Source organism: Andrographis paniculata, unplaced genomic scaffold, assembly GCF_009805555.1.
Source record: "Andrographis paniculata isolate CXL003 unplaced genomic scaffold, ASM980555v1 Contig37END, whole genome shotgun sequence".
NCBI lineage: Eukaryota > Viridiplantae > Streptophyta > Magnoliopsida > Lamiales > Acanthaceae > Andrographis > Andrographis paniculata.
Genome location: NW_026137570.1, coordinates 1,887,733 through 1,911,441, shown reverse-complemented (window position 1 = coordinate 1,911,441; position 23,709 = coordinate 1,887,733). Strand labels below are relative to the sequence as shown.

The following is a 23,709-nucleotide window of genomic DNA, read 5'->3' as shown; positions in this document are numbered from 1 at the left end:
TATTGTCTCCGTCTTATTGAAATGTTGTCATTTTTTATTTTCGTTCGTTCCAAAATAGGGTTACTATTTTCTAATTTAGTAATTATATTATCTACCTAACATAATAAATATCTTTCAACTTACATTATATTACACAAATATCATTACTTTTATATTACACAATACTAATAGGGTTATTTTTATCTTTTTCACTACAACTCAATATAATAATAATATTAAAAAAATCTACGTACAAAAAGTAAACGGTAACATTTCTACGGGAATGAGACAATATTAATACTATCTCCGTCCCACATACCCTGTCTGCTACACTGTAGACACGGTATTTTAGGAGGGGTGTAATTAGTAGATAACTAAGATTAAGATAATTAATTAGTTTAATTAAAATTTTAAAAAAATAAATTAAAAATTTTAAACTGAGATTAAAGTGTGTAATTATTTTCCAAAAAAGGAAAATGACATGGTATGTGGGACGGACAGAAACGGCAACGTGGACATGATATGTGGGACGGAGGGAGTATTATATTGATTTGTAGGAAAAAGACAAAAATGTCTCTATTAGTACAGTATAATATAAAAATAATGATATTTGTATAATACTCCATTTGTCATTCAAATTTATGTTCACTTTCCTTTTTAGGTTGTTATTGAAAAATATTCTCATTTCTTTTTAAGTAAAAAATTACTCCCTCCGTCATCCAATTGTGTGCTCATTTGATCGGGCACGAGTTTTAAAAAAAATATGTACAAATAGAAGTTTTTACTTTTTTTGGTAAAGAAAAGTGGTATTTTTTTACTAAAAAAGGAAACGGAAATAAATTTGGATGACAACCAAAAAAGAAAAGTGAAAATAGATTTGAATGAAGGAGGAAGTATTATATTTTTGTATTTTTTTTTTACTATAAAAAAAATAACTATTATTACTAACTTTTATTAAAACTCGTGCCCGGTCAAATGAGCATACATTTGCATGACGGAGAGAGTATATTTTAAATTGTTAGGATGTTTATTATATTAGGTAGATAGTTTAATTACTAAATTAGAAAATAGTTTCGTTGTTTTGAAACGGACAAAAATAGAAAATGTATTATTTTTATGGGACGGAGCGGGTATAATATTTTATGTAATAAAAAAATGTTTTATATATTTCTTAAATTTATGTTAAAAAGGTGTACCTTTATATTTATATTTATACAGCGTACAAATTACATTAGGCGAACCATGTGTGACAGTCTGACAGGCGGCTTGACGTGTTATCGGACAAGTTTTAAATATTTTGTAAAATGAAAATAAGAATTTTTTTTTAATCTTATAGCAAATGATATAAAACTATTAGAACAAATCAACCTATAGAAATTAAAATAAATGAAATGAAAGATAAATAAACAAAAAAGGAAGAAACGATTTTGTTCATTCAATTTATATTTTGGTGGCTCAATTTTCAATAAATATTACAAAAATTACATTATATATCATATTTTATATTCATTCATAAAAATCAATAATTCAAACATTATTTTTTATAGGTAAAATTGCTTATAACTCTAATGTGATTTCGAAATTCAGCGTAAAATCTCCCTATACTTTAAAAATTGCATGGTACCCCCTTATGCTTTTAAAATCGTTGCATGAAACCCCACCACCATGAAACTTTCCTCGTGTGATAAGAAGATGATGTCCTATCTACATCTTTTGCATGACAGGGGGTTTTATGCAATATTTTTGAAAGTATAAGTGAGCGTCATGCAATTTTTTAAAGTAAAATGAGGATTTATGCTGAGTTTCGAAACCACAAAGTGATTTCATGCAACATTTTTTAAAGTGTAAGGGGACATCATGCAATTTTTAAAATAGATGGAAAATTTACGCTGAGTTTCGAAACCACAAGGGAATTATAAGCAATTTTGCCTTTTTTATATCTAACATAAAAGAATACATTCATCCACAAAATACAAAGTGAATAGACGTTGATTCAAATTATAATCCACAAAATTTTACTCTTTTTGTACCAGTTAGTGTTCATGTTATGTAGAAATAAAAATTTAAAAAATATATATAATTAGTAAATAATTAAAATTGTATTAATAAAAGTAATTATTAATTAAATTAAAATAATTAATTAATCTAATTAAAATTATAAATTATAATTATTTTTATTTTTATTTTTTTTTAAAAAAAAGCAAGGTAAAATATGAAACGTATACTCTACCCAAAGCCTTCATAGTATTTGAAAAGTCAATTGGACGCGTCGAAGAATCTTCTCATTACCCATCGTTTTCGCCTACGATTAAATTTATCAAATTTAAGGGTGTGTTTGTTTGGGGGATTGGATTTTAATTCCACTGTTCATCACATTTTTTTCCTAAAAAAACATCAAATCAAATACCTATTTTTTATTTTTTTATTATATTAAAAATTAATTTTACATTCAAAACATCACATCAACACCTATTTATATCACATCATACAACTATTCAAATTTAAAATTTTTACTATTCAAATCCCAACTCAAAATCCAAACCCCCAAACAACGTGAACCGAAATATATTATTGTCCGAGAGTTTAGATTTTGTACCTCAGTAAATATATTATTGTCTGAGAGTTTAAATTTTGAGTTAAAATTTGAATAGTAAAAATTTCGAACTGAAATAGTTGTACAATGTGATATAAATAGTTGTTGATGTGATGTTTTGAATGTAAAATTGACTTTTAGTATAATATAAAAAATAGAAAAATATGTGTTTGATTTGATATTTTTGAAAAAAAAAAATGAATGAATAGTAAAATTTCAGGAGAATTTCCCAAACAAACACACCCCTAAAGGATATGGGTGTGTTTACTTGTAATTTCGTCTTTGGTTTTACTATATTAATTTTATTTTTAAAATAAAATAAAATAAAATATTATTTATTTATTATATTATATTAAAATAATCATGTCGACTCAAAATTTTATTATTCAAATCAAAACTCAAAATCAAACTATGTTCTTTCGAAATGTATTTCTAATTTTTTTAATAGAATAAAGTTTTTTCAATAAAATATTTTTTTTTATCTCAACTCAAAGTATTTTTTTTATTATTTTCATTCGTCTCGTTTAAAAGTAATTATTTATTTTTTAAAAAAAATAATTATGAGAAAAATATTAAAATTTCTTACACATTAATAAAATATTACTCCCTCCGTCCACTTACAAAATTTACATTTACTTTTGGCGCGGTGTTTAAGAAATAATAATATTTTAATTATAGTGAATAGTTAAAAGTAGTGTAATGACATTTTTGCCCTTACTTTTTTTGTGTAAAAGTAATGATGTTATGTAAAGTAAGGGTATTTGTGAAAAAAAATAAGGTATTTAATAAAATGTTAATTTTGTAATTGTACATTTCAAAATAGAAATACGTAAATATTGTAAGTGGACGGACGAAGTATTATTTATTAATTAATTAATGGTTTATTAAATATAAACAATTTTGGGTTAGATAGGTCTTCAACCAATCCCAAAATTCGAAGCTTTGTTCGCTTTCTCCCCATGGCAGGCCACTTCTCCAAATCCCCCTTTTCTCACTTTTATTTATTTATTTAATTAACGAAAAAGACCAAATCAATTTTTGTCATTCTTGTTGATTTTTCCTCATCTTAGAGATTAGGAGACTTCCTAGAAGTCTTTGGATTTTTAAATTATTTTGAAATATATAAAAGAATATTTAATTCAATATTTTTTTTTGAAAAATGGTTGACGAATAAAATTTAAACTTTAAAATATAAAAATATATTTAAATAATATTTGATACACCTTTTGTCTAATTTGTTTATCATTTTCGTCTGTCGCATTTTAAAATATTATTTTTTTATTTTAGAAAAGAAATTATGCATTAATATCATAATACTCTAATTTTTATTTAAATTACAAATATACCATAACATATATCATTACTTTAAACATAAAATTAAATAACAAAAATTTAAAAAACTCTTAAGTATTATCACTTACTAATAAAATACTATGTCCATATTTTCATTTCTGGTTTGTCCATATTATTATTTTTTTTTTTTTGAAAAAAATTAAACATTTTAATATTATTTTAAAATTTTTAATTTATAATTTTTGTAATTTTAATTAAATTAATTAATTATCTTAGTTTTAAATAAATTTCTTTTATATGATAATTAGTTTTACTAATATATATTTTTAATTATTTATTAATTATATTTCTTTTAAATTTTCGTATTTACAATAAAAGGAATATCATGGCCGGAACGAAGGAGATATTAATTTTTAATTTATTATAAAATTCTAAATAGATTTATTAATTTGGAATAGAGAGAATATAATATTTTATAATATATATATTTTAAAAGAACTTTAATTTTAAAATAGTAAAAAAAAATAAAATCCTAAATGTTCTTTATTAGAATTATTCTATAACGTAGGTTGGTTCCACGATTCCTCGTCTATATCGATCGCCATTTTGGATTTTTGTATCTTCCCTCAGTCAACTCTTCCTTCATCTGTATTCACTTCATCCCTACCAACCAACCCTATTCTGCAACTTCATTAATTCAATTTCTTCTACTTCCTTAGCTTCTTCTGCTCTAAATCCGCTTCGATTTTCACCATTCCTGTTGAAATTCGAGGTTTATTTTCTACACATTTTATTACATCTCCAGCTAAATGTATGAACTGAATTCTTCTGCAAAAGATACATAGATCAAATCCCCTTTCCAAAATTTCCCCCAATTTCTAGGGTTTGTTCATCAGAATGGCTCATTTTTCACACTCAGATTCGACTTCAGGAAGCTCCCATGGCCAGGGCATGCAATTTCTCCCATTCCAAACAGCCTCAGGATCCCTCAAGGTCGTGTTATTACACGGAAATGTCGATGTTCTTGTTAAGGAAGCAAAGAATCTTCCCAACATGGATTTGTTCCACAAGAATTTAGGCGACATGTTCGGCAGACTGTCCGGAAAATTCATCAGCAAAGTCGAAGGATCGGTGCCGGCGAAGATCACCAGCGATCCGTACGTCGTGATCGCCGTCTCCAACGCCGTCATCGGCCGGACTTTCGTCATCAGCAACTCCGAAAATCCGGTGTGGCAGCAGCGCTTCCGCGTCCCAGTGGCGCACCGCGCCGCCGAAGTCCAATTCGTCGTCAAAGAAAGCGACGTGTTAGGCTCGCAGATCATCGGCGCCGTCGGAATTCCCGCCGACCGCCTCTTGTCCGGCGACCGGGTCGAGGGGACTTTTCCGATCCTCGGCGCCAACGGGAAGCCATGCAATCCCGGGGCGACGTTGAGTTTATCGATCCAATACGTCCCGACGGAGAAATCGCCGCTCTACCGTGGCGTCGGCGGCGATCTCTCGTATTCGGGTGTCCCGGGGACGTATTTCCCGATACGGCGCGGAGGAACGGTTACGTTGTACCAAGACGCTCACGTGCACGACGGGGCGCTCCCGAGCGTGTTGCTTGCCGACGGCCGGCCTTATCGACCGCGACATTGTTGGCGAGATATTTATGATGCGATAAGTGAGGCTCGACGTTTTGTTTACATTACGGGTTGGTCGGTTTACCATATGGTTCGTCTTGTAAGGGATGATCCGAATGCGTCGAATAGTACCCTCGGCGAGCTCTTGAAGGTTAAGTCGCAAGAAGGCGTTCGAGTCCTTCTCCTCGTGTGGGACGACCCGACCTCCACGAGTATTTTGGGGTACAAAACCGTAAGAATCTAGCGCGCTCTTGTGTTTATATACGGCGCGATGTTTATCATAAATTTGTTACCTACAATATGTACATTCCTGCTGGCTTAAGTTTTTAGGTGAGATGATCGTTTGATAATTTTGTCTCGGCGCTTTTAGAAGCATTGAAGTTTGATTTACGATTGCGTGTAGCCATCGCCGGTTGATAGCAACGGCGATGTCGATAGACTTTTGTTGTGCATTTTGTAGGGTGATATAGTTTTTCTAATAATTTTTTAGGTGAGATGGTCATTTAACATTTTCAATACAGTTATAAATTGTAATTTCTTGGCGCTTTTAGATCGAAGTTTTGATTTACGGTTGCGTGTAGCCGTCACCGGTTGATAGCAATAGTCGATGTCGATAGACTTTTGTCGTGCATTTTGTTCGTTGATGCCATTTTTATGTTAATTTTAGGTGAGATGGTCATTTAATATTTTTTACTCGGTTATGCATTATGGTTTCTTGGCGCTTTTAGAAGCGATCGAAGTTTTGATTTACGGTTGCGTGTAGCCGTCACCGGTTGATAGCAATAGTCGATGTTGATAGACTTTTGTTGTGCATTTTGTTGGTTGACGCTATTTTTTTTGGTCGTTTCTAGGTGAGATGATCATTTAATATTTTTTACTCTGGTTATGCATTGTGGTTTCTTGGCGCTTTTAGAAGCTAGCGATCGAAGTTTCAATTTACGACTGTGTGTAGCCATCACCGGTTGATATATAGCAATAGTCGATGTCGATAGACTTTTGTCACGTGTTTTGTTAGTAGATGCTGTTTTTCTGATCACCTATTTCGACATTTAGGACGGCGTAATGAACACGAACGATGAAGAAACTCGGCGCTACTTCAAGCATTCGTCGGTGAATGTGTTGCTATGTCCACGGTCCGCCGGGAAAGGCAGCTGGGTGAAAAAACAGGTTCGGATCTGCGTCACCGATCGAAATCTTTCTTTGCGAAGTAGCTCAACAGTCGATTCTTTTTACGATCTTTTCAGGAGACGGGAACGATCTACACTCATCATCAGAAAAGCGTGATAGTCGACGCCGATGCCGGAAACTACAGGAGAAAGATCGTTGCGTTTGTCGGGGGACTCGATCTATGCAGGGGAAGATACGACACGCCGAAACACCCGATCTTTAGCACATTACAAACCGTTCACAAAGACGATTTTCACAATCCGAATTTCACGGTAACATGTTCTTGCCCGAGTTCTCGACTGGTAAGGCAATACCGAAAGAAGTAGCTAAACTTCGTCGTTTTCTAACTCAAATAGGGGCCGACGGTTGGTTGTCCACGAGAGCCATGGCATGACCTACATTGTAAAATCGACGGCCCAGCTGCCTATGATGTCTTGAAGAACTTCGAAGAGCGTTGGCATAAGGCTTCGAAGCGCCACGGTCTTCAGAAAATGAAATCATCACACGACGACTCCTTACTCAAGCTCGATAGAATTCCTGACGTGTTGAGGATCGACGAGGCTGCCGGACAAAGCCAAGCCGATCCCGAGAGCTGGCACATACAGGTAGTTTACGACAAGATCGAGAAAAAAAAGTATGATAACTATTTTGCGACTAAGTTCGTTACAAAATCGCAGGTTTTTCGTTCTATCGACTCAAACTCGGTTAAAGGCTTCCCGAAGGATCCGAAGGAGGCTCCGGGCAGGGTAAGTATCGACGCTTTTTCACCTAAATTCTTTCACGATTTTTATGATGAGCGACGAAGGCGTTATAACTTTTGCAGAACTTGGTGTGCGGGAAAAATATATTGATCGACATGAGCATACACACGGCTTACGTGAAGGCGATTCGTTCGGCGCAACATTTCATATACATCGAGAATCAGTACTTCCTTGGTTCGTCGTTCAATTGGTCGAACTATCGAGACTTGGGTAAGAAAATCTCGTCATAAATTTGCGATAGTAGCGCAAAAATGGCTATAAACATCGATTTTTTTTATTGATTTTTCAGGCGCAAACAATTTGATTCCTATGGAAATCGCGCTCAAAATTGCGAACAAAATTCGAGCGAGGGAGAGGTTTTCCGTGTACATAGTTGTCCCGATGTGGCCGGAGGGAGTTCCGACGAGCACTCCTACACAAAGAATTCTCTTTTGGCAGGTCGGTTTTCAAATCCTCGACTTATTATCTTTCTTAACTAGCCTTCGATAGTAGGCGATAGGCCGGATTAGAGCTCGCGGCTTTAATGTTACATAAGACACGACAACGATAGACAAGCAACTGTTATTACTATTTGCTTTTTTTGCGTCTGTATTCAATTTTATTATCAAATTTATGTTGGTTTATGTTATACCACTTGAGTTTGAGGGAATGTTTAGATATTTTAGATATTCAATTTTAAATTTAAGAGATTTAAATTTGGTATTTTTCATATATTAAATTATTTAGATTTGAGTTTATTTTTATTTCGACTATAAATAGGTTTTTTATTTTTGTTATGAATAATAATGCAATTTTTCAGTCTTCTTAATTTATTTCTCACTGTCTTGTTAAGAATGAGTTTTGTTTCTCGTCGCTCCAACATTGTTTTTCTTATGCGCGTAGTATAACACGATGCAAATGATGTACGAAACGATCTACAACGCTTTGGTCGAGATGGGGCTCGAGCGCGACTACGAGCCGCAAGATTACTTAAATTTCTTTTGCCTCGGGAATCGTGAGGTCGCCGCCGGTGAAAGCATCCCCGACGTCAAAGGAGCTTCCGGAAACACTCCTCAGGTATATATATGTCGACAACGACTAATTTATTAATAATTTTCAAATAATCATCTCATCTAAAAATTATAATTAATCGCAAGATAGGTAAAATGACATTCCTTATCATTTTAGTCATTTAAAAAAACTTTATATTAAAATAATCTTATATCCAGGGGCGGACCTAGAGCTAAGGTATAAGTGCCACTTGCATTTTATTCCATCAAAGGAATCTTTTTATGATTTAACAATTGTGTTACCACTAAAAAATTTGAAATTTTATCATTATCAAAAAATAATAGTGAATTATTTAAAATTTAAAATTTAAAATGTTATGTAAATGACTAAAATGATAAGGAGTTCGATATTTAAGACAAAAGTTACATTTGATCAAACCATATTGAACGAAAATTCTTTTTTTCGATCCCTCATCGCGTCTTTACATTTCACCTCCCAATCGAACATCTAGGTGCTAACTCGGAAGAACCAACGCTTCATGATCTACGTACACTCGAAGGGAATGATCGTGGACGACGAGTACGTGATACTAGGATCCGCGAACATCAACCAACGCTCGATGGAAGGAACCCGGGACACCGAAATCGCCATGGGCGCTTATCAACCGAACTACACGTGGGCGAACAAGCATTCAAATCCACGCGGAGAGGTACAATCGCTCGATCCCCACACATATATATATATATAGACTCGTAATTTTTTTTTTATTATTATTTTTAACCTTTGGTTCGTCATATTGTGTTGTAGATCTTTGGATACAGAATGTCACTATGGGCGGAGCACACGGGTACTTTAGAGCAATGCTTCGAGCATCCGGAAAGCCTCGAATGCGCGAGACGAGTGAGGTGGATGGGCGAGCACAATTGGCAAAAGTTCGCAGGGAGTGAAGTATGCAACTTGCCGGGACACTTGCTTAAGTATCCGGTGGCGGTCGATAGGGCCGGGAAGGTGTCGCCGTTGCCCGGCTACGAGACGTTTCCCGACATGGGCGGGAAAATCATAGGGACATTTTCGGGAATTCAAGAAAATCTCACGATATGATTGAAAAAAAAGTATAGCTTTTGCAGGCTATATTAGGTTCGGCTGGGGTTTTCTCAGTGCACACTTTCGCAGCAGCGGCGGTTCCCACCTCATTTCAAAAAAAAAAAAGGTATAGTTTTTGCATTTTCCTTTCTACGTACTTAAAATTTATTGCAGTCGCTAATTTAAAAAAAAAAAATTATTGAAGGTTTACTGTCTGAATTTTTAGGACTCATTTGTTTGGTTTGTATTTTTGTATATGTTTTTTGTGCTTGATATTTTATAAGAGGGAATAACCTATTTATTTGAAAACATGATGATTTGTATAGTAAAAAAACTTTCAAACTTTCTTTTCTGTACATTTTGTTAAAAGTAAAATCCACATTAATGTTATGAGAAATGATGAACAGTGATAGTGAAAAATAACAATAATAAAAAAAGATGCAATTATCTCGATCCAAGCCATCATATATATATATATATATATATTGTAATACTAAAATATTTAATTGAAAATAAATATAATTTTTATAAATAACTATTCAAAAAACGAAGAATTGTGATAAGGAAAAATAACAATAATAATAAAGATGCAATTATTTCGATCCAAGCCATCATACATATATATATATATATTGTAATATTAAAATATTTAATTGAAAAAAATAATTCTACCAAAAACAATTTTTTCGAATAATTTTTTTATTTAAGATAAACTCGTGACTATAAAAATATGAATTCAAATATCCGAGGCATAAGTATTGTGATTTTAATATATTATAAAATTAAACTAATATCTTTATTATAAACCGTATTGATTGGAATAATATTTAATTTTAATTTCAAATCAAAATCAAACTACTCTAAAATGTTAAATAATATTGACATAATAATTATTAATAATAACACATTTAAAATTATCAATATCTCTATATAAAACTCATATCTAAATACATAATAAATTAATTTATACTCGCTCCGCCCGCGCCTCTGAGGGTTACATTTACCTTTTACGTCATTATATTTAACATTAAAAGTATCGTATAATTTTTTATTATAAATGTCATTCTATTAGTATTATAAGACACTAACGAAGGTAATTTTACAATTTTTTTTTAATTTGTACTACATTTTAATACGACTCTTAAAACTAGACGGAGGTAGTATGTTTTTCAAATCAATTAATTACACAGTGCAAAAATAAAGTTGAAAACATATTCGGCCGAACATAGTTTTATTAGCACAGGTGATACAACCATCTTCATGGTTACAATAAAAAATCCGAACACAAGATGTCTCGGCCTAACACCAATATATTCAGGTTCGAATTAACAACCACGTCGACGTCAATTAGACACCGGCCGGCGGTGCGCCTTCGGTTGTCCGAAGACGCCGCTATTCCGATAAACAGTAGACTGCCGGAAATTCGCCCGCGAGTAGGACCGGTCGGATTCCAAATTATAAGGGGATCCCGGAATGTAGCTGTACACGACGACCGGTGTCCTCACCACATGTTTCCCGTCACTCCAACTGATGGCTCCCGACGTGATCGGCTGCTGCGCCATAGCCGGTCCGGTGACTTTAACGGCGAAACTTTTGGTCTGTCCGACAGCCGAGAATGTCAGAACGGATGGCTCGATTGCGACGGTAATAAATGGGGCCGGCATGTACAAACTAGCCGTGTAACTCGAGTTCGCCGCTCCAACATTTGTGACGGTCCTAGTGAAAGTGCCGTGAATTTTTTCGCCGTCCTCGACGTATAGGGAGAACGACGGGTAGTTGAGATCCCATCCTCTTCCCGGGGCCGTGCTCGCGCACGTGCTGTTGTCTCCGGTGATTAGCCGGAGAGTTGTCGTGTTGTAGCCTTGTTTGCAAAGGAAATTGACGTAATCCGCCTCCGATGCGTCAAATACAAGCCCGGGGTCGCTTGCGGCCGCCGGGTTGATTTGGCCCGAGCCGTAGGCGAATTCGCGGTCGTCATGTTTGCTCGGGTCCATTACGCGAGCTGGTTCCGATCGAGCAAGAAGAGTTACGCTTAGTAGTAGATGTTCGAAAATTTACGATTTTGTTAAATGACCATCTCACCTAAAAATTTAATATTAAGAAATAGGGTAAATTATATAACACCTTATTCTGTTTCAATAAAAATGCATAAAATATCCGTGTTTTATTTATTGCATGAAGCCATTCGATGTCAAGTTTGCACGAAATACTCTTTTTGTCCAAAACTGATATTTGATTGTAAATATGAACTCAATAATGCAAGTTTTATTCAAATAAAAAATATATACATTTTAAATAATTTTTTAAATAAAATAAATAAATAAATAAATAATTGATTCATCATTTATTTATAATTTTTGAAAATAAATTGTTATCTGATTTTACGGAAACTATAAAAAAATAAATGATTTGATCATTTACTTATTTATTTTAAAAATATATTTGAGATATTCTACGTTTTTTATTTATATAAAATTTGCGTAATTTAAGTCTTTATTTAGAATCAAACATCAGTTGGACCGTGAGAGTGTTTCGTGCGAACTTTATATTAACACAACGGATTTCACGTAATAAATAAAACACTAGTATTTTATGCATATTTTTACTAAAATTGATGAAATGTTATATAATTTATCCTAATAATGTATTTATATATTACGGAGTCAACCAACAGATTTCGAGTGAAAGTTCATTCACCTGTGGTCATTAGAGCCGACTTGATCGCCGCCGGAGACCAATCCGGGTGGGCGGCTTTGACATAAGCAGCAGCGGCGCTTGCATGGGGGCACGACATGGATGTGCCGGAGACGATGTTGAATAGTGTGCTCTTGGTATCGTAAGGCGACACCGGAGACCACCCAGCGAGAATATCGACACCCGGTGCCGTGAGATCGGGCTACATCACATGCCAAAAAAACGATATACCCATCGATTAGATATGCGCACAAATCTTCCAAAATTATACGACGAATAAACGAATGCACCGTCGTTTTTCACCTTAAGAATGTCGGGGGAGATTGGGTTCGGCCCTCTAGAAGAGAACGATACGACAACCGGCGCCATAGCATCCTTCCACGCATCGCTAAAGAAAATCGTCGCCGTCGGGTTCCTAGTACGAAGATCGAGTTTAAGTTAGTTGAAAGTTGTGTTTTCCGAAAAATGGCGATCGGAGGAGAATCGCGTACTCTGAGCTTCTTATGTAATCTTTAACGATTCTCCCATCCTCGGGGCTTAACAACGTCGATGGCAACGGCCTACTAAAGGCAACGTCGAGATATTGGTAACGAACATCGGATATAACGAGGCCGGCCCCGTTACCTTGTAAGATCGCCGAGTCACCCCACACGGCTTCGCAAAAAACAATTTTCCCGGCCACAATGTCATCGTTCATGTAACCGGGAAAGCAATATCTCGCGATATCCGGGCTAGAACCGATCGTGTAGTTGGCTGCATCGCCTCCCCAAATCAATGGATACGACGTGCCGTTGAGATCGAAGATGTTGATCGCCATTCCCTTCATTTGATTCGCCTCATTTTGTCAGTGCCAGAATTTGAAGAAAAATTATGAAAATCGTATCATCTTAATCATCAAAATAAATTACCTATATATATATAGTCAATATAAAACAGTCAAATTTAAATCTAAATCTATTAAATTTAAAATTAAATATTTAAAATATCTGAACAGGTAGGACATAAGAACAAATGTAGCTTATGTAGTAATAATCTTTCATCGTCGAACATACCGTTAACATTAGTCCGTTGCCGAGCTGCATTCTCGTGACGAATTTCCTATCGATAGAGCTAGCAGCGACGGTAAGTGTCCACGGAGAGTAGTTCCTAATCGTCACCAGGTAAGGTCCGGAGTTCCCGGCCGAGTTCGATGTCAAAATTCCATTCCTCATGGCGTGGAAAGATCCAATGGCGATGGGGTCGTCAAAGTAGTAATCGGGATAGGGAGATCCTAATGACACCGATATAATATCGACGCCGTCCGCTATTGCATCATCGAACGCTTTGAGGATGTCCGCAGAGCTGCAACCACCCAACCAACAAACTTTGTACACAGCGACCCTCGAATTAGGCATGCCTCCGCGAGCTTTGCCCTTGGCTAGACCATAGTAGCTTGCGTTGACTTGGACGCCCGAAGCTGTCGACGCCGTGTGCGTTCCATGCCCCTCAGAGTCTCTCGGGGATTGGATGTCGCCCGGGTACGACGAGTTGTAAACGTTGTAGTAGCGCGCTCCGATGATCTTGCTACAATGGATCGGAGATTAACTCGTGTTAACATCTATATATACACGTTAAATCAATATTCGTCGTTTCGAAGTTTTGAAAAAAATTGAGAATAGTAGAGAGATAGTATTTGATCTGACATTTTGTGAGAAGAAAATTATTTATAAGATTTTACGAGTATTTCGTTACTTAATATCATGGTTTTAAATAGTTATGAATACTTAACAAAAATTATTCAATTACAATACCAGTAAAAAAAAAAAATATTGAAGATGATTTTGTTATTTTACATAGTTACAAACGATAATAAAAAATAAAAAAAAATAGTAGTTGTTGTTACTTATGTCATGACTTTAAAAAGTCACGAAAATTTACCATATGACAATATCTGTAATAATTTAAAACGTTGCAAATATTTTGTTATTTGTGTCGCAACTTAAATTAGTCACGAAAAAAAATCCGTGACAATATTTGCGACGAAATAATCAAAAGACATGTAATATAAATATCTTAAACATTTTCGTTATATAAACCGCTACTTTAATTAGTCACGGAAAATTACTCGTAACTTTTTCAGCAAATATTACCCACAGAGCAGTCAAAAAAAGAAATTGTGACATCAATTGGTCATGAAATTAAAATCAGCAATGAATTTTCGCAACTATCAATTTTTTTTCTAGTAGTGGAACAAGGTCAAAAGTTTTAAAGATATTTGTATAAACAGAGTCTTACTTATTACAAGTGAAGTTCGCGCCGGTGCACGCCCCCTTCCATTTTTCCGGTGGCGGGCCGAACCCTTTGTCGTCGAAACTAGGATGCTCCGGCCACACACCTAAGTCCGTACGACATAAATAGCGCGACTTAACCACAACCTCGCGAAATAAAGATTTCTTGTAACTTTACGGGGAAAAATTGCAAAAAGTATTCTACACGTATACCTCATTATCACTTTTGTCCTGTATTTATCTCGTTGGAAAAATATATTCTACATGTTTGCAAAAGTCGTTATATCTGTCCTTTGGAAGAGCATGATGTTCACACCTCGCGCGGCCAAAAGATAGAAAAACGACTTTTTCAAACATATAGGATATATTTTACTAGCGAGATAAGTATACGACAAAAGTGATAATGGGATATATATGTGGGATATTTTTTGTAATTTTCTCAACTTTACGGTTAGAAAGTGAACGTAGTCAAGTTACCGGTGTCGAGAAGCCCAATTACGACATCCGATTCCGAAGGCACTCCGAGTTTGTCAGTCGTAAGATTCACAAAGTCCCACGATCGCGTCGTGTGAAGCTCGTAAACACGGTTTGGATTCACCGAAACCACTCCTTCCATTTCTGTGCCGCGTTGATAACCTCTAAGTCATCCTTTTTTTTTCTTTCATCCAATTCGTAAAAATGAGCGTAATAAGATTATCGGAAAAACCGAACCTGAAATTGCCCGAGCTTCGTCCGGCGTAAGCATAGCAGCAAATCCATCGAAGCTCCTTCCGTAAGTATAAATGAGCGACTTTTTGGCTGCCGAAGCGCTGAAATTACGAGCCCCAATTCGTCGCCATTTTCCCAATGTGAAAATATTTTAAAGAAACTTGGAAAATTGCAGTATATCGATTATCAAAATAAGGGGCTATATATATATATATAGACAAAATAAAACATTCTATTACTAAACTGGTCCAAAAATTACGACAAGTGATCAAGCAGCGCAAACCTGCCGAGTACTCGATGCAGCATCGCGTGATGTCTGGTGGCCGCCGACGCTTGCTCCAGCGACGATCGATCTCCCATGTATACAATGTGCAGCTGTCAAAACGACGTAAATTTGTTAATAGCGAAACATTTTCACCGTGGATTTTTTCTCCGGTCGAGTAAATACAACGCACCTCTCGATCGTGGCACCAGCAGTTGAACGCGAATGCGGTGAGCAAGAACAGGTAGAAAATCGAGAGCTTCCGGGACTCGGATTTCGCCATCCGATCGGATATTTGATCGTTGGTTTGTTCGATTGATCGATGAAGTAAGTGTTTGAGGATGGGGAGTTATATAGAGGAGGTTTTGGATAGTTTTGTCCGAATGAAAGAGAACATTGTTTCGATTTGGTTTCACAATGTTAGAACATACTTCTATTTTTGTTTCTTAGTTCTTGTTGTTTGTCTTTTAATGGATGTTGTTTTGTAATAAGTGTATATATTTTTTATTAGGCATCGAAATATGCTTCGTGTGCTGGAAAGACAATGCATTGTAGGGTTGGAGTCATTGTTTTCTAAGAGTGTGGAGACTTATACTGCCTTCGTCCGCGTTTAAGGTTTCATTTATTTTTTTTCATGTTATTTTTTTAATATTAATTATTATATCAAAATATAGTATAAATTAAAAAAAATTAAAAAAAATACTTATGTGTCTTGTAATATTAATAGAAGGATATTTGTAAAAAAAATTATACAAATATAAAGATATTTTTAATATTAAGTACAATGACGCAAAAAATAAATGTGACCCTTAAAGGCAGACGGGGAGAGTAATATACCGTACTCTCTTCGTCTCACATATTATTGTGTAATATTTGATTTTCGGTACAAGAATTTAAATAAATAGAATTAAATAGAATAAATTATGAATGAAGTAATGTGACGGATAAGAGAAGTGTATTTTTTTTTATTTTAGTAATATGATAAGAATAGTTAATTATTCACATGATTCAAATAGTTTTTGAAATATTGCATAATATATAAGAAAGATCAAAATAAAAAATCTATTATAATTACGTAATAAAAAACCAACCAAATTCCAATAGAACATAACCCAAGAACTCCTTCATTCAATAAAACATCAATACTAAATGTGACTTCCCATTACAATAATTTTATTAAACATACCAAAAAAAAAAAAAAAAAGCAATTAGCTTTTCAATCTCTCCTCAAGAAGCTTGACTCCCATATACCTATAAAATTTTAAAAATAAATTAAAATAAAAATAAAAATAAAAATAAAAAATAAAAGATATATATATACATATATGTGTAAAAATATATATATATATACCTTCCCAACATCATAACAGTAGCTTGAGGGTTCGTCCCGGGCGAAAACTCAAAAGTCGATCCATCGACAATCCTCAAAGAATCGACTCCAAAAACCCTATAGTCAGAATCAACCACCCTCCCTACCTGACAACCCCCGTGGTAATGCCATATTGTCATCACGGTGTCCTTACAAAATTGCTCCAAAGAAATCGATGAGTTAGTGTGCCGAGGTAGCAAATTCACAGGTGCGCTTGCAGTCATGTTGAGGAGTCTTGGAAGTGTAAGATAGTCGTATCTAAATTTTGAAAATGATTTTGATTCGATCACCGATTCGATCATATTAAGGCCTTGAACACATCTTTGTAAATCTTTAGGATCTTGAAAATAGTTAAATGTCACAGACGGATTGTCGTTCGGATTCTTGGTTTTTAAGAGTAAATGGCCTTTAGAGAATGGGCCCATTACCTTTTCTAAAATAAATCCACCCTTAAAGACCATCGGGTCGATTTGTTGCATAGACTCGATCACTTTTGTAAGGGCTTCTTCGGTTCTTTGCTTCGGTGGAAGTGTTGAAAGTTGCCCGATCTATGCAAAAAAAAAAAAAAAAAAAAAAAAAGAAGAAGAAGAAGAAGAAAAAAAGAAAGAAGAAGTTATGTTTATTGAAACTTTTAAGGCATTTTTTAAAAATTTGAGTTTAATTGAATATTTTTCATTAAATTTTCTCTCTGAAACAATCAAATCGAATATATAGTTGTCATTTAATATATTATAGAAATAAATATTTTTTCATTCGAAGATTACATCAAGTACTTCTTTTATCCGGTAAAATTACAATATTTGAGTGAAAACGAATATTTATTAAAAAAAAAAAGTATTCCTTCCGTCCCAAACAAGGTACAACATTTATTTTTTGCACGGGTTTTTAAATGGATAGTATTAAGTATAATAATTTAAAAATTAGGTGATGTGATGGAGAGATAAATATATATTTTATTTTTTTATTTGAATGATGTGAGGGGGATAAAGTGTGGGGTAGAGATCAGGTATAATTAATTATTTCCTATTTTGAAAATATTGCAGGGTGTTTGGGACATATCAAAAAGGAAATGTTGCAAGGTGTTTGGGACGGAGGGAGTAAAAAATAAATAATTAGAAGTATTTTTGAAATTTTAGTTAAGTGAATAAAAAGATAATATAATAAAGTTAAAGAAAATTTGTTGTTAATAAAAGTTGACCGGGGTAATAGTAAATGTTGATTTTTTTTCTTACTTTGACAAATTTAATAATACCGTAAAATTTAATAGATGAACGAAAATAAATAAATTTGATAAACGAAATGAATACTATTATAATTCAAATTTTCACTATTAAATAAAATATCTAATGAGAGTTTCGAGAAAAAAAAATAAAATATATAAAAAATAAATATTTGATGCGACATAAACATATGTTATATCACATTTTTTAGAAGAATATCAAAATTAAGTATTTGATACGATAATTTTCTTTTTTAAAAAAATATATTATCAATAAAGTATCATAAGTAATTTAAAATCATACGTAAAAAGAGCAAATAACCCATAAAATTTTGCATACCTTAGGAGAAAACATTCCGAAATCCCTTTGGGTCGGACTACCGGCAAAATTTTCTCCGGAAGCAGCTTCGATGTAGCTTCCGAACGAAGTGATCCCGACCACTTGAATCAACGAAACTTCGACTGGAGTCGGAGACGGCACGTATATCGCATTCATCGGGTTGTCGGACATTCCTTGGCCCACTAGAGGTTGGTCGAGCACGACGGAGATGTTGTGGGCCTTGAGATGGTCCAATGGGCCCACTCCACTAAGCATCAATAATTGTGGGCTTCCAAGTGACCCAGCTGATAATATTATCTCATTTTTGGGCCCATTATTTAAATATGCTTTGTGTTTATTGCCCAAACCATCTCTAAATACCACTCCATGTGCCAATGGCCTTTCCTTGCCTGCCCAAATTGTTGTTTTTTTTTATATATATATAATAATAAGAAAAAAAAAAATTGTTATTATTATTAGAAATAACAAAAACTATTTAAATTTGAATTTTTTTTATTATTTATAATTTGAAATATTTCAAAATTTCTCAATTTTTTTTTAATTATATACTTCATCTGTCCAAATTTATTGTCACTTTCTTTTTTTAGTTGTTATTTAAATTTATTCTTGTTTTTTTTTTAGTAAATTCTATTTTTTTTAACCCTAAAAAGTAAATAAAAATTATTTTTATTTATTTTTCTTAAAACTCGTATCCGATAAAATGAGCACACAATTGAATAACGGGATGACTACAATTTTTTCTATTCATAGAAATAGAAAAAATAGAAAAAAAAAAAATTTATTAAAATCGTACAACCTATAAAATAGTGTTAAAAGTAAAACAAGCAAAAGAAAAACAAACTCTATAAGTGTGTTTGCTTTTAATTTTAAAAATATTTTTACAGTTTTTCAATGTTATAAAAATATTATTCTCTCAAAAAAAAATTAAAATATAAAAAAAATAAATATTTTTATAATTTTTAATAACTAAAGAAAATGCCTCCAAATATTCTTAAATATTAAACAACACAGCATATAATTTATTCTATTAATTAAGTATATTATCTTAGAACATAATTATATATTATTCACAAAATAACATAGCATATAAAATATTTGTATTTATTATTAGTTTTTTTAATCAACTAAAAATATTATAATTTTCCTATTTAGTATTTATATTTTTTATTATAAAAAAAAAACAAAAATTAATAAATTCAAATTTGATAGCGGCTCATTTCAGGCAATATTTTTTTATAAACTAATTGTTATTGTGTGGTATAAAAAATTATGTATAAAATATAAAATATATTATCTCTGATCTAAAATAATATATGAATATTTAGGATGAACATGAAAATATAGTGGGTGTAAAAAAATATGATAGTTTTGTAAAAAAATTGAGAAATAGTTACCAAAATAGAAATGAGACTATGTTTCTGGACGAAGATGACAAAATAAGACTATTATTTTGGAACGAATGGAGTGTTATTTTAGATTGAATATTTTAATTTTTGTATAAAATATTATGTGTTTTTTATTACTTCATCTGTCCCTTAACAATTTATTTATTTTTTAGTTTATTCTGTTTCAAAGTATTTATTTCATTTTTTAATAATTGTACTATCTACTAAACATTACAAATACCCTTCAAATTTAAAATGTATTAGAAAAATGTCATTACTTTTATATCATACAATACTAATAATATTAGTTTAGTCTTTTTTACCTTTATTTTTACCTCGTGTAAATATAATACTAATATTTCTAAAATTCTATTGAAAAAATAAATTGATAGATCAATATATGACTATGGGTATTATTTTTGAAAAATTGCAATTAAAAAATTAGTGATGATAATACTTAACCTGCAATCAAACACGGGCGTGTTGAGGAATATATATATATATATATACACGTACCTTTGATTCTGAAGAGTATTTTATGAACAGAAGCGTGCAGCAGCACAGTGATTCCCTTAGCGTCGGCGTACTTGAGGAGGTCCGCTGCCGTGTGCCGCCGTCCCTCGCCGTCAAAAATGGTGCCGCCGACCTTCGTCCCCACCAAATGGTCGTACGTAAATCCATTATCAGGGTGGACGCCGCTCTCCACCAGCCCTTCCTTCACCGCCGACTGCCACTGCCTCATCGGCGGCCGGAACGCCACCACCTCCTCCACCCATCCGTACGACTCGTTCACGCGCCGCCCGTCCCACCCGGCGGCGTCCGCGTACCCCGGGGCGGCGCGTGTGTAGAATCCGGCGTTGATGCAGCTTCCGCCGCCGAGGACGCGGGCGCGTGCGTTTATAACGCCGTCCTCCGACACGAACCGCTGCGACGGCGACTCACCGGAGAGGTCGGAGAGGGCTTTTCCGAAGGCAGAGAGATCTGTGACGTTGGGGTTTCCGTACGGAGAGCCGCCGCGCTCGAGGAGGAGGACGGTGGAATTGGCGGAGAGCGTGGCGGCGAGGGGGCAGCCAGCGGTGCCGCCGCCGATTACGATGTAGTCGTAGTAGGAGGTCGCCGGAGCAGTCGTCGCTTCGTGGACAAATTCGTAATTTTGACCTTGTATGAAAATCCCACTTATACGGTTAAATTGTAGAAGATCCCGGACCCCCAACACCTTACTAAATCTAGACCGTTTATATTAAAAACAACGGTGTACGGTGACTTAGAAGTCAATGTCCATGGACCTCTTTAAAACACCATCCTTTCTAAATCAAGGGATTATATTTATATTTGATATATATTTATCTTTTTAGCATAACATTTTCGTTTATACTTAATATTAAAAATATTTTTATATTTATATAATTTTTTTAAATATTTTTTATTAGTATTATAAAATACTAATTGAAATATTTTTACAATTTTTTTTAAATTTGTATTATATTTTGATATAATAATTAATATTTAAATATCAATATACAAAAAATAAATAAAATCATTAAAGTCGGACGGATGTAGTAATATACTTTAGCATTTGTATTTTAATTTTAATTTAAATGATACTATTATATAAAAGATAACATATCCATAGTAGAGATAGTAAGAGAATTAAAAGAAAAAAAATATATATATGTGGAAAAAAAAAAGAGTGTGTTTGCCTTTACATTTTTTTTTTCTTTGTAATTTTTTTATTAGTTGTTGTTTCACAAACCAAAAATAAAAATTAAACTACCAAAAAAATATCGAAAAAGAACAAATCCAGTGTTCTATTTCAATATTTTTTATATGTACCATCGTAATTCTTTACAAAAATTAAATTACTCTTCTTTATACTATATCGCGTTGAAACTACAATTCAAAGTAAAATCAAACTCTAAAAGAACGCAAAATTACAAACCTGTTGGGGACGAAGAAGCGAGGCCATGGAAGCATACGGCAAAAAGAAAGACAAAAATCGGGAAAATTCCAACGCCCATTTTTTGTAAAATCTTTTAGTAGACACACAAGTGTTCGTATCGGGGTCAATCGAATTTCCTCAATATATGTATATATATATATATATGAAATTAATTAAGAATGTAAGATTAATTAATCTTGGACGAAAAAAATGATGTTGTGGGGTTTGAATGGGCGAGGAAGAAGGGAACTCAAGAAATATGTACAAAGTTTTTGGTGGCACATGCAATTTGCCACTCTAACTCATCTATATATATATATATATATAACATTTATTTATTTATTTATTTATGTATTTATTTAAGGACACTTCAATCCAACTAAGTTTGCAATTTAATGAAGCCTGAAATTTCGACATGAATGTTTCAAGATTTTGATGGGAAAATGCTATTTTCAACCATTATTTATGCATATGTTTACTTTTATTATACTCCATCCGTCGCACCACAATTAACACAATTTCTATTTTTGTATGTTCAGTAACAATTGATATTTTTCTATTTTTGGTAAAAATTATTAAATTAAAATATATTTAACAAATATAAATCAATTTAATTAACTACATAATATACAACATTATAAATGACGTAGGACCACTCAAAATCCCTTTATTTCTACCTCTCTCTCCTCAAAAAAATAAATATTTTTATCGATATTTAAAACTATACTATCATTTATAAAATTGATTTATGTTAATTATAAATTAACAAAAATATTTTTTTATTTACTTGTATTATATAGAAGATTTTATTCTCTACAAAATGATATTCATATTGCATATATTTTTTAATTTCTATATAATTTTTAAATATTTAAACATATATTTTAATTTTTTTAATCATATATATTAAGTTTATTTTGAAATTATAAATATTATTAATTATACAAAAAATAATATAATAATATCATAACTAATTATTATTAACTAATTAAACATCATCACCTTAAATACCATGTCTCTAATCAAATGATTCAATTACGGTGGAATGTATTTATTTTTTAATTTAGAAAATATGGTCCCATAATTTAATAAAATGTTCTTGCATGTCACCTAAAATTAGGGTCTAATTTATTCACAAAAAATAAATGCATATATATATATAGTAATATTTTGTTCTAATTTATGCATAAAAAAATAAATGGATATATATAGTAATATATTATTCTATCCGTTTCAACTAATTTGTCTCATTTAGCTTAGGCACGAAATTTTAGGTATTGTATAATTAATAAATAATTAAGAAGTGTATTAGTGAAAATAATTATGACTGCTAATTTACTGCTATTGATTTTAATGTCATCTTTTTTTTTTTGTTTTTTTTTTCTTTTTTATATTAGAAGAATGGGTGAAAAAAGAAATATATATATATATATAAGTAAAATATACATGTATGATTTTTTATTTTTTTTTTAATTGAAGTACAATTTAATATAATTTTAAAAAAAAAAAAATGGAAGCAAGAGGTGGTGTAGCCCCTTACCCCAAGGTAGGTCCAACTTTTCCCAAAATCATTATATATATATTTTTCTATAGCATGGAAATATGTAGTTGTTGTCATATGCGTTTTAAGTAAATCTTCGATCGAATCTAATAGCCTGTAAAATAGGTTCGATAAAACAAATAATTTTATGAGAATATATATGATATTATAGACAAAGAGTCTCATAAGCAGTTCTTTAGTGCGTATACGTAAATATAGAAAGTCCTTACAAAATTCGAGATTATTTAGTTTGTATACTACCCAAATCTCTAGAAAATCCGAGATCAACTTAGACAAGAGACTTTGATAAAATTATCGATCGGATTTAAAATGAGCACGATTATAAATTGAGATATGAAAAGTGAAAAAGTGGTCGAAATTAATCGAACGATAGTACAATCTTGTAACAATAAAAAGTTACTTATTTAATTTTCAATAAAGGCAACAATCATCGACCTAAAATTTTGACTTCATTAAGAAGTGGCACATGTTCAAGAT

At 32.8% G+C, this 23,709-nt stretch overlaps 3 protein-coding genes across 3 annotated transcripts; 1 reads left to right on the top strand and 2 right to left on the bottom strand.

Moving 5' to 3' along the window:
- The first annotated feature begins 4,466 nt into the window (after nt 1-4,466).
- On the top strand, nt 4,467-9,792 carry LOC127250730 (phospholipase D gamma 1-like). The gene is made up of 10 exons (XM_051274152.1): nt 4,467-5,719; nt 6,541-6,654; nt 6,732-6,926; nt 7,011-7,259; nt 7,332-7,400; nt 7,478-7,625; nt 7,705-7,853; nt 8,298-8,471; nt 8,917-9,114; nt 9,213-9,792. Exons 1-10 carry the CDS (start codon nt 4,763-4,765, stop codon nt 9,504-9,506), a joined length of 2,547 nt encoding a protein of 848 aa, XP_051130109.1. The 5' UTR covers nt 4,467-4,762; the 3' UTR covers nt 9,507-9,792.
- Nucleotides 9,793-10,831: 1,039 nt separating this feature from the next.
- On the bottom strand, nt 10,832-15,702 carry LOC127250444 (cucumisin-like). Its single transcript, XM_051273727.1, has 10 exons — nt 15,613-15,702; nt 15,441-15,532; nt 15,161-15,258; nt 14,927-15,067; nt 14,457-14,556; nt 13,235-13,745; nt 12,674-13,002; nt 12,486-12,597; nt 12,186-12,384; nt 10,832-11,490 (listed from the first exon to the last, which is right to left on the bottom strand). The coding sequence occupies exons 1-10, from the start codon at nt 15,700-15,702 to the stop codon at nt 10,832-10,834; spliced, it is 2,331 nt and encodes a 776-aa protein (XP_051129684.1).
- An 837-nt stretch (nt 15,703-16,539) lies between these two features.
- Nucleotides 16,540-21,888, bottom strand: LOC127250523 (protein HOTHEAD). Its single transcript, XM_051273852.1, has 5 exons — nt 21,672-21,888; nt 20,249-20,890; nt 18,348-18,736; nt 16,771-17,336; nt 16,540-16,670 (listed from the first exon to the last, which is right to left on the bottom strand). Exons 1-5 carry the CDS (start codon nt 21,748-21,750, stop codon nt 16,628-16,630), a joined length of 1,719 nt encoding a protein of 572 aa, XP_051129809.1. The 5' UTR covers nt 21,751-21,888; the 3' UTR covers nt 16,540-16,627.
- Nucleotides 21,889-23,709: the final 1,821 nt, after the last annotated feature.

Excerpts from the sequence above, each read along its gene's own strand:
- LOC127250730 (XM_051274152.1), top strand. The coding sequence starts at position 4,763 with ATGGCTCATTTTTCACACTCAGATTCGACTTCAGGAAGCTCCCATGGC. Across the intron at positions 5,720-6,540 it reads GTATTTTGGGGTACAAAACC|GACGGCGTAATGAACACGAA; the intron begins GTAAGAATCTAG and ends TTCGACATTTAG. Across the intron at positions 6,927-7,010 it reads TTCACAATCCGAATTTCACG|GGGCCGACGGTTGGTTGTCC; the intron begins GTAACATGTTCT and ends TAACTCAAATAG.
- LOC127250444 (XM_051273727.1), bottom strand. The coding sequence starts at position 15,702 with ATGGCGAAATCCGAGTCCCGGAAGCTCTCGATTTTCTACCTGTTCTTG. Across the intron at positions 12,598-12,673 it reads GATTACATAAGAAGCTCAGA|GAACCCGACGGCGACGATTT; the intron begins GTACGCGATTCT and ends TCTTCGTACTAG. Across the intron at positions 12,385-12,485 it reads TCTCCCCCGACATTCTTAAG|CCCGATCTCACGGCACCGGG; the intron begins GTGAAAAACGAC and ends CATGTGATGTAG.
- LOC127250523 (XM_051273852.1), bottom strand. The coding sequence starts at position 21,750 with ATGGGCGTTGGAATTTTCCCGATTTTTGTCTTTCTTTTTGCCGTATGC. Across the intron at positions 20,891-21,671 it reads CGCTTCTTCGTCCCCAACAG|GTCAAAATTACGAATTTGTC; the intron begins GTTTGTAATTTT and ends TTTTCATACAAG. Across the intron at positions 18,737-20,248 it reads AATACTCTTCAGAATCAAAG|GCAAGGAAAGGCCATTGGCA; the intron begins GTACGTGTATAT and ends CAATTTGGGCAG.